Source organism: Alternaria incomplexa, assembly GCF_024043165.1.
Source record: "Alternaria incomplexa strain BMP 0042 chromosome Unknown scaffold_14, whole genome shotgun sequence".
Classification (NCBI taxonomy): domain Eukaryota; kingdom Fungi; phylum Ascomycota; class Dothideomycetes; order Pleosporales; family Pleosporaceae; genus Alternaria; species Alternaria incomplexa.
Genome location: NW_026249863.1, coordinates 434,296 through 447,911, shown reverse-complemented (window position 1 = coordinate 447,911; position 13,616 = coordinate 434,296). Strand labels below are relative to the sequence as shown.

The 13,616-nt window shown below is 53.2% G+C and overlaps 3 protein-coding genes across 3 annotated transcripts; all 3 read left to right on the top strand.

Annotated features, from left to right (window-relative positions):
- Positions 1 to 280: 280 nt before the first annotated feature.
- ILV2_2 (Acetolactate synthase, mitochondrial) lies at positions 281 to 1,584 on the top strand (the record flags this gene model as incomplete). The annotated part of the gene is made up of 3 exons (XM_051438395.1): positions 281 to 482; positions 533 to 840; positions 889 to 1,584. 3 exons carry the CDS (start codon positions 281 to 283, stop codon positions 1,582 to 1,584), a joined length of 1,206 nt encoding a protein of 401 aa, XP_051287705.1.
- A 3,024-nt stretch (positions 1,585 to 4,608) lies between these two features.
- J4E90_008872 (uncharacterized protein) lies at positions 4,609 to 9,531 on the top strand (the record flags this gene model as incomplete). Its single annotated transcript, XM_051438394.1, has 3 exons — positions 4,609 to 8,025; positions 8,077 to 9,038; positions 9,090 to 9,531. 3 exons carry the CDS (start codon positions 4,609 to 4,611, stop codon positions 9,529 to 9,531), a joined length of 4,821 nt encoding a protein of 1,606 aa, XP_051287704.1.
- Positions 9,532 to 10,898: 1,367 nt separating this feature from the next.
- On the top strand, positions 10,899 to 13,222 carry J4E90_008871 (uncharacterized protein; the record flags this gene model as incomplete). Its single annotated transcript, XM_051438393.1, has 6 exons — positions 10,899 to 11,101; positions 11,166 to 11,241; positions 11,292 to 11,492; positions 11,743 to 12,083; positions 12,148 to 12,874; positions 12,929 to 13,222. 6 exons carry the CDS (start codon positions 10,899 to 10,901, stop codon positions 13,220 to 13,222), a joined length of 1,842 nt encoding a protein of 613 aa, XP_051287703.1.
- Positions 13,223 to 13,616: the final 394 nt, after the last annotated feature.

Here is a 13,616-nt window from a genome sequence, read left to right as displayed (position 1 = left end):
CACTATGACTGGGTCCAGCGATGCCTCATATCATCAGAACCGCTCTCGGAGACACGCATTCCTCCCCGACGACCCTCCGGCCCCCCTGCTAGCACTCTAACGGTGTGCGGTGATTGGCCAAAGACGCGAACGGTCGGTCTGGGGCAGCGATAATCGGCCTGGTCCAAGCTCCCCAACTCGAAATTCTGGGTGGGTTGACGATCGAGCCCAGCGTGTTTAAAAGCCCATATCCCCGCCAAACAATTCTGACCCCAAGATACCCCTTTCACACACTTTCACAATGGCTTCAAGACCTGTTACCCGCGCTCTGCGCCAAACCGCCCGCCAATTGGCTTCCACTCCCGCTCAGAAGCGCACTTTTGTGTCTGCTCTGAGTGCTGGTGCTAAGAAGGCTGCTCCCCGCGCGGCTGTCACAAGCCAGTTTCAGCAGACCCGTGGTGTCAAGACCATTGACTTTGCCGGAACCAAGGAGACCGTCTACGGTGAGTTTGACCATTCTCGATGCATCGGGATCAAAGCTGACAACAAACAGAGCGTGATGACTGGCCAAAGGAGAAGCTTCTTGAGTACTTCAAGAACGACACCATGGCCATGATTGGCTACGGATCTCAGGGTCACGGCCAGGGTCTCAACATGCGCGACAACGGCCTTAACGTCATTGTCGGTGTACGGAAGAACGGTGCTTCGTGGAAGGAAGCCGAGGCCGATGGCTGGGTTCCCGGAAAGAACCTGTTCGACATCGACGAGGCTATTGGCAAGGCCACCATTGTCATGAACCTTCTCTCAGATGCCGCTCAGTCTGAGACCTGGCCCGCCATCAAGCCCCAGCTCAAGGGCAAGGTAAGCAATGCTCATTAATTCGACAAGAGTTGAAACTAACAAACCCAGACTCTCTACTTCTCCCACGGTTTCTCCCCCGTCTTCAAGGACCTCACCAAGGTCGAAGTCCCCACCGACATCGACGTCATCCTCGTCGCCCCCAAGGGCTCCGGCCGCACTGTCCGCACCCTCTTCCGCGAGGGCCGCGGTATCAACTCGTCCATCGCCGTCTACCAAGACGTTACTGGCAAGGCCAAGGAGAAGGCCGTCGCCCTCGGTGTTGCCGTCGGTTCCGGATACATGTACGAGACCACCTTCGAGAAGGAGGTCTACTCCGACCTGTACGGCGAGCGTGGTTGCCTGATGGGCGGAATCCACGGCATGTTCCTCGCGCAATACGAGGTCCTCCGTGAGCGCGGCCACAGCCCCTCTGAAGCCTTCAACGAGACCGTCGAGGAGGCGACCCAGTCTCTGTACCCCTTGATCGGCGCCAACGGCATGGACTATATGTACGCTGCGTGCTCCACCACTGCCCGCCGCGGTGCCATCGACTGGAGCAAGCGCTTCAAGGCCGCCCTCAAGCCCGTCTTCGACGACCTCTACACCTCCGTCGAGAACGGCAGCGAGACCAAGCGCTCCCTCGAGTACAACAGCCAGCCTGACTACCGCGAGAAGTACAACCAGGAGCTCAAGGAGATTGACGACCTGGAGATCTGGCGCGCTGGAAAGGCTGTCCGCTCCCTCCGCCCTGAGAACGCCAAGTAGATGTGCGTTCGAGGAGAGGTTGAGCTTGGATAGTATGGAAAGTGAAAATGTGTAGATAATGTCATGTCTTTTGTTACGATTAGGGATGTTATGGCGTCAAGCGCTGGATTTGTCATGGGCGCTGGTGTAGCTGCATTGGCGGCGGTCAAAAAAGAACATTGGAAGAGAGAAGGAAGGGATAGCGCAAAAGCGAAATGAATACCTTTCCATGACAACAATCATCTCACCCGATGCATTCATGTGTGATGTGTAGCCTGGACTGAAGATGTTCTATCTCGTCAGAGACATCTCACAATCAAGTGGATCCATCAATGCATCCAATTCATCCCAGATATCCGCCATACTACCCCTTCTTTACCCCAATCTAACCCTTCCCTACCCCATCCTATTATACTCCCCTCGCTGCAGCCCTTCCATCCCATTGTTATTCGAAACTGGCGGCGCTAACCTCGTAAAAGCCTTGGACCGTGCGTACGTCGTCCAAAGCCTCCCTTCCAAGTCTAAAAGTAGCCCTGGTTTGGGTCTTTGTGCTGAAGATACAGGGATGCTGCATTTGGGGGATGATGTTGACGTTGACGTTGATGAAGGCGAGGAGAGAGGTGAGCCTGTTGATGCTGAGGATGCAGGGGTGCTGCTTCTAGAGGACGAAGTTGAAGTTGACGAACTTGATGAAGTTGTGGAGGGAGGTGAGGTTGGCGATGTTGAGGCTGATGTGGATGTGGATGAGGTTGAAGTTCGATGGGCCATCTTTGTCCTTTCGATGTGTTTTGCGGGGTCGTTAAGGATTGTGTTGAAGTTTGGGGTTTGGTAGGGTTGCGCCGGTGTGTACATGTTTTTTCTGCGAAGATATCTTGGATGGGAGACCTCGCGAAGGTAGACGTTGTGATAGTAGTTGATGTGTTGGTAGTCGTCTGAATGGTAGATCGATCGTTGGTCTACGTGGAGGAGTATGATCGTAGATTCTATGAGGTACAAAAGTGAACCGAGATAAAAGTCTACCTGTCAAAACATGAAAATTCTATGACTCAACTACCATATCCAGTGTAAGCTGAACTATGGTCCTAGGTGATGAATTGGGTGTACATTGGTGTAGCGTACCATGGTTCGTTTACAACATCTCTACCTAACCCAATCCAAACGCCCTATCACGATTCTTTGAACCTCGCATTCATATCCCATTTAAATACAGTTGTTCTCCAACTTCCCCAGCCGACGTCGAATGTAAACTGGCTGCGTACTCTACGGTAGCCTGGTTCCTCTGGTTCTGTGTCGTCTACGATGGGCTCCACGGCGGGCTCTACGGTGGGTTGTGCGATGGGCCGTTCGACAACCTCCCAGTCTTCGCTGTCTCCCGTATCGTCGAATTTCTCACTGTCGAGGCTTGATTTCGATGGGGTTGCATCAGGCACTGATGTGGTGGGTCAGTCAAGGTAGAGTAGTTGTTGTATTGACGGGGAGTTGCACCATGTTCTTTACTGTTTGGATGAGATCCGAGTATGGGCTTACCGCCTATACTCACACTGTAAGACCATGCCGATTCGCGACGACATGTACCGCCTGTCTGTGCCATATCGCGATAATTGACTCGAGAATAGACACCTGTTGATGCGCTATATAAGATGTGTTCACAGAAAGGCTTCTAAGGTTGTGGCGTTTCGCAGAGGTGTTGATTTGTAAAGTTTTTTAGGTCTCATACACATCCGTCTGCTGACAGCAGATAGTGGTTGCCTGGCATGGTTGCGCCACGTCTTAATACTGCGAGTGCTGAAAGAGGAAAGGATCTGTGTAGAACTCCCGGAAGTGACGGCGTCTTGAAGGATGCGGAGGGCTGTACCTAGGTAGTCTCCGGTCAAATCACATCCAGGCTCTCAACTTGACTTTGGGCCTGGAACGATGCTGCTGCATGGAAAGTAGGACTCCCATTATTTATCCGAATGGTGAAGTAGGAGTTGCTGTCAAGTGTGCCTTTTTCTACATTGTGCTGGAGAGAGACTAAGAGATTAGGGTAGGGTTGCAAAGTTCCTTGTTTTTACGAGTAAATTTCCTCCTACACAGCCCGTCGCGAAATCGTGTTGCCCTTCAATAGGCTTCTTTTCGTCTTCTGAACCTCTTCTGAACCTCTTCAAGAGAAAAATGAACTCAAGCGAGGAGGGGAGTGACAAGCCTGGAGTTGCAAGACTTGAACCATACCAAACAATACTTTTCTAGGTTTACCAAACTTCGACATGAGCAATGCAGAAGGGATTCGTGAAATTACAATCGATGAGTCGCGGCATGAAGACAAGATAAGGAAAGTGGACATCTGCGTCGGTCGAAAGTGGAAGCGAGGCCAAGTGGCTGAGACAACAAGCACTGCTTGGCTTCTCTTGCCTGACGCAACGACATATTGCTCCTCGGAACGCCCTTGCATCAAGCAAGACTTCGACATTACCCATCAGTGCTCAGGCGCTGTAATATGCAGTGTACCCATTACCCAGGACAAAGCAGAAACAACAAGGAAGCGGATATCGAACGCTTCGCGCGTTCGCATGCTTTTGACGCACCTGAACACATCCAACGCCCACGCACCAGCAACTCTCCGCACCCCGCGGGCACCTAGCGCCTCCACAAGTCGCATGGCGGATGTACCAGATCGCGCATCGATCAAGGAGGCGTCGAATCACTCTCGGGTTGGATGCGAGGCTAAACTCCGATTTACCGATCTGGGGATCTAACATCAACATGACATCACCACTTCAACATTGAACTATCGACGCGTCGCAAACATGAGGCACGTAACAAGTGCGTGCGCGCAGCGAAGCGCTCTAGTCGACTGTCACTGGGAACTATGTTATAGTACTGTCCCTCCGTTCGGATCCCCCACAACGCCCGCAACTTTCGCGGATAGTCCCTTGAGACCGTCGCAAACGGCTTCTTTTAGCCATCTTTGTTTACCGTCGATCATTGGACAGCGATTATTCTCGTAGTAGTTTCACAGCGCATACTACTTTTCATTTGCCTTCCTAGGCTGTGGAGATTTTCGCGATGGCTTCCAACGAGGCAGGAACGTTCCGGGATTCCGATCAACAGCACATACAAGACGCGTCGCAACAACAGTCCCACGTTACTTCAGACGCGTCTGCCACCAACAATGAAACGAGTACGCACAATACCTTCATTTCCAACGTCTTACACACCAGCAGCAGGAGCTACTACGGTGCAGAAGGCTCAGGGCTATTCTCAGCTTCAAGCAATTCCACGGCGGTACCATCGCCAGATGTTCGACCTTCCTCAGATGCTGCAATACAACATTCAGCTTTCGAAAATGTGTCCAGCCACGAATCTGCAACTCAGACTATTCCAAGCAACGACTACCTGCAGAAGACGACATCGGGAGGCCCAGTAGAGGAGCACGTAGTTCTCCACGATGATTCTTCAGACTCAGAGCATGAGGCAGAGGAGCCGTCTGAGAAGCGTACCGAAACCGCCAAGAGGCCCGGCCTCCAGTCGAAGAACTCGAAACCCATGACCGAAGACGACCTATTCCGCGCGTTGTCCAGGCGAAGAACGAGCCAGGCCAATGGCCTCAGCAAGACAACTACTAGTGCGACAGGACGAAGCCAAGAGGAAGAAGACGAGATCAACAAGCTCATGGGAAAGATGTTCGGACACACCAGGCAGGAAGCATCAGAAGAGGAGAAGACGAGACATCAAGGTGTAATCTTCAAGCACTTGACCGTTAAGGGCATGGGTATCGGAGCGGCATTGCAGCCGAGTGTTGGAAGTCTTTTCCTAGACCCCGTGAGATTCTTCAAGAACCTACTCACCAAGGGGCCACGCAAGGCAGGCGGCAAGCCCCCAATCCGCACCCTTCTCGACGACTTTTCTGGTTGCATAAGACCTGGCGAGATGGTGCTTGTTCTCGGCAGACCTGGAGCAGGTTGCTCAACGTTCCTCAAGATGATCGGCAACCAACGATACGGCTACGAAGAGATCACAGGCGATGTCTCGTATGGTGGTACTGACGCAGACGAGATGGGCAAGAAGTACCGTTCGGAGGTGCTATATAACCCCGAAGAGGACCTGCACTACGCGACGCTCAAGGTCAAAGACACACTCAGGTTCGCCTTGAAGACAAGGACGCCTGGTAAAGAGTCACGAAAGGAAGGCGAGTCCCGCAACGACTATGTCAACGAGTTCCTTCGTGTAGTCACCAAGCTTTTCTGGATTGAGCATACCCTGGGTACAAAGGTTGGCAACGAACTGATTCGTGGTGTGTCTGGTGGTGAGAAGAAGCGTGTTTCGATCGCGGAGGCCATGGTGACCAAGGCATCGGTACAGTCCTGGGACAACTCGACAAAAGGTCTCGATGCAAGCACCGCTCTCGAATACGTTCAGAGTCTTCGGTCTCTTACGAACATGGCTCAGATCTCTACTGCTGTTGCGCTTTACCAGGCAGGCGAGTCGTTGTACGACCTTTTCGACAAGGTTCTTTTAATTCACGAAGGCCGCTGCTGCTACTTCGGGCCCACCGAGAAGGCCGCGGAGTATTTCAAGAATCTTGGCTTCGTCAAACCCGAGCGCTGGACCACCAGTGACTTCTTGACGTCCGTAACAGATGATCACGAGCGACAGATCAAGGAGGGCTGGGAAGATCGCATTCCTCGCACTGGCGCGGCTTTTGGAGAAGCATTTGCCAGCAGCGAGCAAGCCAATGACAACCTGGCCGAGATCGATGAGTTCGACAAGGAGACCAAGAAGCAGGCTGAAGAACGTCACCAAGCACGAACTAAAGCTACCAAGAAGAAGAACTTCACCATCTCGTTCCCAGCTCAAGTCGTCGCCTGTACCGATCGCCAATTTCGCGTCATGGTGGGAGATCCGCAATCTCTTATTGGCAAATGGGGTGGCATCTTCTTCCAGGCCCTTATCGTCGGTTCATTGTTCTATAATCTTCCAAACACTGCACAGGGCGTGTTTCCACGAGGTGGTGTAATCTTCTTCATGCTACTTTTCAACGCCCTTCTCGCTCTCGCTGAGCTTACGTCTGCTTTCGAATCCCGACCCATTCTACTGAAGCACAAGACCTTCTCCTTCTATCGACCGGCCGCCTACGCCATTGCGCAAACTCTAATCGACATGCCCCTTGTCCTGGTTCAGGTGTTCATCTTCGACATTGTTGTATACTTCATGGCCAATCTTTCGCGAACAGCATCGCAATTCTTCATTTCACTCCTCTTCCTCTGGATCATCACGATGACGATGTACGCCTTCTTCCGAGCTATCGGAGCTTTGGTAGGGTCCTTGGACGTCGCAACTCGGATTACGGGTGTTGCAATTCAGGCGCTTGTCGTATACACCGGCTATTTGATCCCTCCGGCGAAGATGCATCCCTGGTTCTCGTGGCTACGTTGGATCAACCCCATTCAATACGGCTTCGAAGGTCTCCTAGCGAATGAGTTCTACAACCTCGAGATCCAGTGTGTACCCCCGTTCATCGCGCCACAAATTCCTGGTGCCCAGGAGCAGTATCAGTCCTGCGCTATCCAAGGCAACAGGCCTGGATCGCTTACAGTCGCCGGTCCGGATTACATCTCTGCAGCGTTTGGCTACAGCAGATCACATCTCTGGCGCAACTTTGGCTTCATCTGTGCCTTCTTCCTCTTCTTTGTGGCGCTAACTGCTTTCGGTATGGAAATCCAGAAGCCCAACAAAGGTGGAGGAGCTGTCACTATCTACAAGCGCGGTCAAGTACCCAAGACTGTCGAGAAAGAGATGGAGACCAAGACCCTACCCAAGGATGAGGAAGCTGGTAATGGCGAGCCGATCACCGAGAAACACTCCAGCGACAACGACGACTCTGACAAGACGGCTGAGGGTGTGGCAAAGAACGAGACAATCTTCACATTCCAAGACATTACCTACACTATCCCATACGAGAAGGGCGAGAGAACGTTACTCAAGGGCGTGCAGGGCTTCGTTAGGCCCGGCAAGCTTACTGCGCTGATGGGTGCATCGGGTGCCGGTAAGACGACATTGCTAAACACCCTTGCCCAGCGCATTGACTTTGGCGTTGTTCGTGGAGACTTCCTGGTCGATGGAAAGCCACTTCCGCAATCCTTCCAGCGTTCGACCGGTTTCGCAGAGCAGATGGATGTACACGAATCTACAGCGACAGTACGCGAGGCACTTCAATTCTCAGCGCGGTTGAGGCAACCGAAGGAAGTACCCATCCAGGAGAAGTACGACTACGTCGAGAAGATTATCGATCTTCTTGAAATGCGCGACATTGCTGGTGCAGCTATCGGTACAGCTGGAAATGGACTCAACCAAGAACAGAGGAAGCGTCTTACCATTGGCGTGGAGCTTGCAAGCAAACCTGAACTGCTCATGTTCCTTGATGAACCTACTTCCGGCCTTGACTCTGGTGCTGCTTTCAACATTGTTCGCTTCTTGCGCAAGGTAAGTCCACCAATCTCGACATTCTAGGACGACTGACTAACTGGGCTGCAGCTTGCGGACGCTGGCCAAGCAATCCTCTGCACGATCCATCAACCCAGCGCGGTCCTCTTCGAGCACTTCGACCAGCTATTACTTCTCAAATCCGGCGGCCGTACAGTTTACTTCGGTGATCTAGGCCACGACTCCCAGAACCTCATCAAGTACCTCGAAGCCAATGGCGCCGACAAATGTCCCCCGCACACCAACCCTGCTGAGTACATGTTGGAAGCTATTGGTGCCGGTAACCCCGACTACAAGGGCCAAGATTGGGGTGACGTCTGGGAGAAGAGCTCAGAAAACGAGAAGCTCGGCAAGGAGATCCAGGATATCACCTCCAGCAGGCGCGATGCATCCAAGAACGACGAGGCTCGCGATGACCGAGAATACGCCATGCCATACCCTCAGCAATGGCTTACAGTTGTCAAACGAAGCTTCGTAGCCATCTGGCGGGATCCCCCCTACGTTCAAGGTATGGTCATGCTTCATATAATCACTGGGTTATTCAACGGCTTCACCTTCTGGAACCTCGGAAACAGCCAAATCGACATGCAATCCCGACTCTTCTCCATCTTCATGACCCTCACCATCGCACCTCCCCTGATCCAGCAACTGCAGCCTCGCTTCCTCAGTGTGCGCGGCATCTACGAGTCCCGCGAAGGCAGTGCTAAGATCTACTCTTGGACTGCCATGGTTTGGGGTACGATACTCAGCGAGCTGCCTTACCGAATCATTGCTGGAACTATTTACTGGTGCTGCTGGTACTTCCCGCCTGGCTTCCCTCGCGACACGTATACCGCGGCTAGTGTTTGGCTCTTCGTTATGCTGTTCGAGGTCTTCTACCTGGGCTTTGGACAGGCTATTGCGTCTTTCTCTCCCAACGAGCTGCTCGCGTCGCTACTTGTGCCGTTATTCTTTACGTTCATCGTATCCTTCTGCGGCGTGGTCGTGCCATACAATGCGCTACCCTCGTTCTGGTAAGGAATATCTACAGATCGATGTGAAATATGTACTAACTACGAGCGCAGGCAAAGCTGGATGTATTGGCTTACTCCCTTCAAGTACCTGCTTGAAGGATTCCTTGCGCTACTCGTCCAAGGTCAAACCATCCGATGCGAGACTAAAGAGATGGCGATCTTTCCACCCCCACCTGGCCAAGACTGTCAGACGTACGCCGGCCAATTCGCGCAGCAAGCAGGGGGTTACGTCGAAGCCCAGCCGGACGGGAACTGTGGGTTCTGTCAGTACGCAACTGGAGAAGCCTTCCTGGCATCCTTCAACGTTTTCCCGCAGTACATATGGCGTGACTTCGGCATTATGTGGGCGTATATTTTCTTTAACTTTTCCGTCGTCTTCATCTGCACTTGGCTGTACTTGGGCGGCCTACGCCAGATCAAGTCTTTCTTCAGCCCGGCCGCGCGCAAACAAAAGAAAGAGGCAAAGCAAAAGCAGAGCGGTGATGCAGCTTGATACAGAGATTTCAAAGATAGCAGATATTCGGCACAGTGTGTAGCGACATGCTTCGACGTCGACTGCGAAGACGCGGGTTCCGGAAAACTCCTAGCCTGCCCGCGGCCGGAACGCGCAAGGCTGGGAGACGCAGCTTTGGGACGGCCCATCCCAGCGCACTGTGGGGCTCATTTCCGCCTCGTGCATTCCCCGCGAAATGCCTCTTGGGGATCTAGAGCATGTGCTAGAGTTTCTCTGTACGTACAGGCTTGGTTCTAGCGTCCACCATAGTCACCCGTATAGCCAGCGGTGTAGCATTTAATAGTAATTTTGACAGCGCAGCTGTCATGTGTACAGACTGCAGTAGCTTCCACTGTACATTTGACGTGTGGAGTTATCATGGATGTGCTGGTCTCTGTCGTAGCTGTCGAGCCATGCGCGATTAACAAGACCGCTCACACGAGATGCTCGGCACTTTGACACATGCAAACCCAATCTTGCAGGTATCGGGTTAACAAGGCATCGTGAGAAGCATCGAAATGCCTCAGCTTTTCCGATGGGCAGCGCCGCCCGTCCGAGGCCCTTGATTTGTGCATCGTGAAATCGAAGGACTAAGCCGAAAGGCGTTCCATCATAGTGCAGGGGTCTGTGTGGATCGCAAACTGCACACGAGCTGGAACCGGAACTGTGGTATCTTTGCACCGCCTCCTGTGGCCGAGCTATGCTGTCGACTATTGATTATCGCGATGCGCAATATTGACGCGCATGTACTGATTGTGGTATGAGGCATTTCGTACTGTTCGTCCATGGCCGCTCTAGTCACCCTCCTAAACCATACCGAGGTCTACGATCAATAGCACAGCTTGTCCGGCGAGAAATAGGCCAAGAGTCGTTATAGCCGAAATGTTCGTAATGTGGCCCAATGAAACAATGACGAAAGGTCGTTGAGCCTTTACCGCTTGCAGCGAGCGTGAATGTGGGGTAAGTGCGATCAGCCCCTCCAGCCAATACCGACGCGCGCATTGCCGTTCACGCAGCTGTTACAGTCGTCACGAGGGCTCCGGTACTGCGAAAAGTCGTCGACCATGACACAACCGTGACCGCAGACCTCATCTTAGTCCTAGCTAGAGAAGAATAGAATTTGCCATTCCATGCGCGTCGTCGGCCTAAGCTTTGCCAGCCATAAAGCTGGGTGTCGTGGTTACACTTGCCGGGCGCTCCTTCCGAAGTCACCCAGCCCTCGTGCCCAGCTCCGCGTTATTTTCGTCCCTCGTGAGCCGACCGGCACTCCCACTACCCAAACACGCGCCATTACCCAATCAGCGACAGTAGCGCTAGCTTGTCCCCGGCCCAGCAGTGCCAGCCTGAGCGCAGACGACGTCGTCAGAATGGCTTCGAGTGGTATTAAAGCTGCCTCGGACCCCGTTGTTAGAACTGCATCCCCAGCTCCTTTGGCCCAAGACTTTGCCCGTCAACAGGTGTCAAAACAACAGCGTTCTAATTTCCATTCCTCTTCCATCTCTCCACTCATATCCTACACCATGGTTTCCCAAAGCGTCAACAAGACCAATCTCCACCCCTCCGGCGTCGCGTGAGTGCCATCTTTCTCAGGCCTGGGGTCAATTGAGTTGGATAAAACTAACAACTATCTCAAGGCCGAACAAGGAACACACGGAGATTGAAGAGTCCCTCCACGACAAGGCACACATCGACTATGACCGTGTAGCCATTGTAAGCTTACCTGGGCGTACAAACCTCAACTCAAATACTAACAATGCTAGATCGCCAACCCTTCAGTCGCCGCTCTCTACGAAGATGCGCTTGTATACGAGACCGGCTCAGCCATCACAGCCTCAGGCGCTCTCTCAGCATACTCAGGAGCCAAGACCGGCCGCTCACCCTCGGACAAGCGCATCGTCGAGGAGGACTCGTCAAAAGACGACGTCTGGTGGGGTCCAGTAAACAAGCCGATGAAGGCCGACGTAAGTCTTCTCCGCATTTCCTACGCATTAAACTTTTGTCTACGTCAAACCGCGGTATTGGCTTGTGAAATTTTGGCGGCAGACGTCATGTACGCTAGGCGCATACCCGAAGGAGTTCGCATCCCTGCACGTGGCGCGGTTCTGGGGCTCGGCTGCCCCGCATCGCGCCTGCATGACGGATCAACTTCCATCGATCCATCTGGAATATCATCACGTGCGCATCTTGAGCTCTTGCTGACATCCCATCCAGGTCTGGCGTATCAACCGTGAGCGTGCCATCGACTACCTCAACACCAGGAACCGCATCTACGTCGTCGATGGCTTCGCCGGCTGGGACAAGCGCTACCGGATTCGCGTTCGTGTCGTCTGCGCTCGTGCCTACCATGCTCTCTTCATGCGCAACATGTTGATCCGCCCTTCAAGGGAAGAGCTGGAACACTTTGAGCCTGACTACACCATCTATAATGCCGGTGCTTTCCCTGCCAACAGGTACACCAGCGGTATGACCTCGTCAACATCCGTCGCCCTCAACTTCGCCGACAAGGAGATGGTCATCCTCGGTACTGAGTACGCAGGAGAAATGAAGAAGGGGTTAGTAATATCCATGTACGAACTGTATGTGAGACAAATACTGACTTCGTACACTCATCTTTAGCATCTTCACTGTGCTCTACTACGAGATGCCTGTTAAGCACAACGTCCTGACTCTTCACTCTTCCGCAAACGAGGGTATCAAGAACGGCGATGTTACCGTCTTCTTCGGCCTTTCCGGGACTGGCAAGACCACCTTGTCTGCCGACCCCAAGCGTGCCTTGATCGGTGACGACGAGCACTGCTGGAGCGACACTGGTGTTTTCAACATCGAGGGTGGCTGCTACGCCAAGTGCATCGGTCTCTCTGCCGAGAAGGAGCCAGATATCTACGGCGCCATCCGCTTCGGATCCATTCTGGAGAACGTTGTCTTCGACCCAGTAACCCGTGTTGTTGACTACGACGACGACACCCTGACCGAGAACACCCGCTGCGCCTACCCCATCGAGTACATTGAGAACACCAAGATCCCCTGCATTTCAGAGGGTCACCCCAAGAACATTGTTCTCCTTACCTGCGACGCCCGCGGTGTCCTTCCTCCCATCTCCAAGCTCAGCCCCGAACAGACAATGTACCACTTCATCTCCGGTTACACTTCGAAGATGGCTGGTACCGAACAGGGTATCACCGAGCCCCAGGCTACCTTCTCTTCTTGCTTCGCTCAGCCCTTCCTCGCCCTCCACCCCATGCGCTACGCCAAGATGCTCGCGGAGAAGATCCAGCAACACGGCGCCAATGCCTGGCTCCTCAACACAGGCTGGGTCGGTGCCGGTGCTACCACAGGCGGCAAGGTAAGACATTCCCCCAACAAGGGTCATTCATAACACATGCTAACATCCCCACAGCGCTGCCCCCTCAAGTACACCCGCGCCATCCTCGACGCCATCCACTCAGGCGAGCTCGCCAACGTCGAATACGAGACCTACGAAACCTTCGGCCTCTCCGTCCCCAAGACCTGCCCCAACGTTCCCGACGAGCTCCTCAACCCCGCCAAGTCGTGGAACGGCACCGCCGACTTCAAGGGCGAAGTCGAGAAGCTCGGCAAGCTCTTCATGGAGAACTTCAAGAAGTACGAAGACCAAGCCACCAAGGAGGTCATCGAGAGTGGTCCACACGTATGCTGCTGCCCCAAGCACTAGACGGTTGTTTTCGGTTCCGACATGTTTTTCTTACGACTTTGACAGACTGACTAGCGGATTTCCACTTCGATGTTATTTTCCTTTACGTTGCAATCGAGCGGTCGAGCGGGTACCCTCCATCGACGTCAGCGACTGTGCTTTCCTCTTTCTTTTTTGATTGGATGGTTGTGGGCATGATGTGTGCCTGTAGATGGGATTCGATATGGTATCATGGCTTTATCTCTTTACTTTGCTAGATGCGTCTTATGAGCGCTTTGTCGCGTGTACATACACTTTTGGCGTTGGGTCCAGCTGAGCATTTCATGGCAGAAGACGAGAACGTAGCATAGCTGCTGTTGGAAGGGGAGAGAGAGAGAGAGAGACAAAATTATCATCATGTTCATCGAAGCGGTGT